This window comes from Papaver somniferum, unplaced genomic scaffold, assembly GCF_003573695.1.
Source record: "Papaver somniferum cultivar HN1 unplaced genomic scaffold, ASM357369v1 unplaced-scaffold_8147, whole genome shotgun sequence".
Taxonomy (NCBI): Eukaryota; Viridiplantae; Streptophyta; class Magnoliopsida; order Ranunculales; family Papaveraceae; genus Papaver; species Papaver somniferum.
Genome location: NW_020651135.1, coordinates 1 through 1,157, shown reverse-complemented (window position 1 = coordinate 1,157; position 1,157 = coordinate 1). Strand labels below are relative to the sequence as shown.

The following is a 1,157-nucleotide window of genomic DNA, read 5'->3' as shown; positions in this document are numbered from 1 at the left end:
TTACTTATGCTGCATTTTTTCACCTGAGTCTTTTATTAAATTTCAGCAATTGTTTTATGTCCTGTTGGTTCACCGTTCACTATTCACTTTGCTATTCATTCTCACCTCCGATTTTTAACATCCTATTTATGGACTGCAAAATTATTAATACAGGGCAGCAACATATGCAGAGTGGATCTATGACACACCTGTTCTCTCTGATGTCGAAGCCAAACCGAGGCAGCTCCTCATTAAGCTAAGGCATGGTGGTAATATACTTGGTACTGATGAGTAAAACTCTGGGTATTTAGTCGCTAAAACCATAGCTGGGAATTGCAAAACCTGATTAGGCATGTGCCTCCAAAGATGGGAAAGCTGTTAACTTATTATAGATACTGCTGCTGGCATGCTTGGGAAGTAAGATCCTCCTGTTCAGCTGGGGTGCATTCACTCATTGATAGCGGGTATTGTAGAATTTCATATTCATAGACAATTTCATGAATCCTCTGCAATCTTTAAATATTCTATAGCAAGTTAGCGTTCTTAGTGTTTTATCTGCAGAAAGCTTAAGCTCGGAGAAATTGTTGCAATAATTTGGCCAGTGTTCGGAGCAAATGGAAAAGACAACATAAAGGTTTGCAGTGGAACTCCTTTACTCTTTACTTCAGTTTCAAAAATGGTGCAAGAATATATTTTCCTCAAGTTCCCGTTTTCTTGTGTTTTCGGTGTTAGGTTCATCATGTGCTCAACCACACCTCTGGTCTGCACAATGCATTAGCTAACATTATGTCAGAAAATCCTCCATTACTGTGCGGAAGGGACGGATGTTTTTATCCTTTGATTCGGCTTTGCGGTGGGTTTATCGAGGTATTTATTAAATTGTACATTATTAACTTTATCAAGCATTAGAGGTGCGGAAGCATAGATCACGGGGTTTAGATGTAGTTCTGATCTGTTTAACAAAAGGCGTGGGTCTTAAATCATCATTACAGCACACAATTAAAGATCAAAACGATCTCATGGCATCTTAAACACATTCTGTTGTTTATCTCCATCTACTGGCACTGAGAAGATGCTACAGAAACAAAACAACAACCCAGTTCTTTGCTCTGACTGACCTCTTTCCTTTTGATCCACCCTTCTCTCCTTTTCTTTGTACTTTTTTTTTTTTTTTTTTT

General features: G+C 38.4%; 1 protein-coding gene across 1 annotated transcript; it reads left to right on the top strand.

The window, feature by feature from the left end:
- Positions 1-164: 164 nt before the first annotated feature.
- On the top strand, positions 165-1,079 carry LOC113345665. Its single transcript, XM_026589391.1, has 3 exons — positions 165-443; positions 541-613; positions 712-1,079. The coding sequence occupies exons 1-3, from the start codon at positions 346-348 to the stop codon at positions 886-888; spliced, it is 348 nt and encodes a 115-aa protein (XP_026445176.1). The 5' UTR covers positions 165-345; the 3' UTR covers positions 889-1,079.
- Positions 1,080-1,157: the final 78 nt, after the last annotated feature.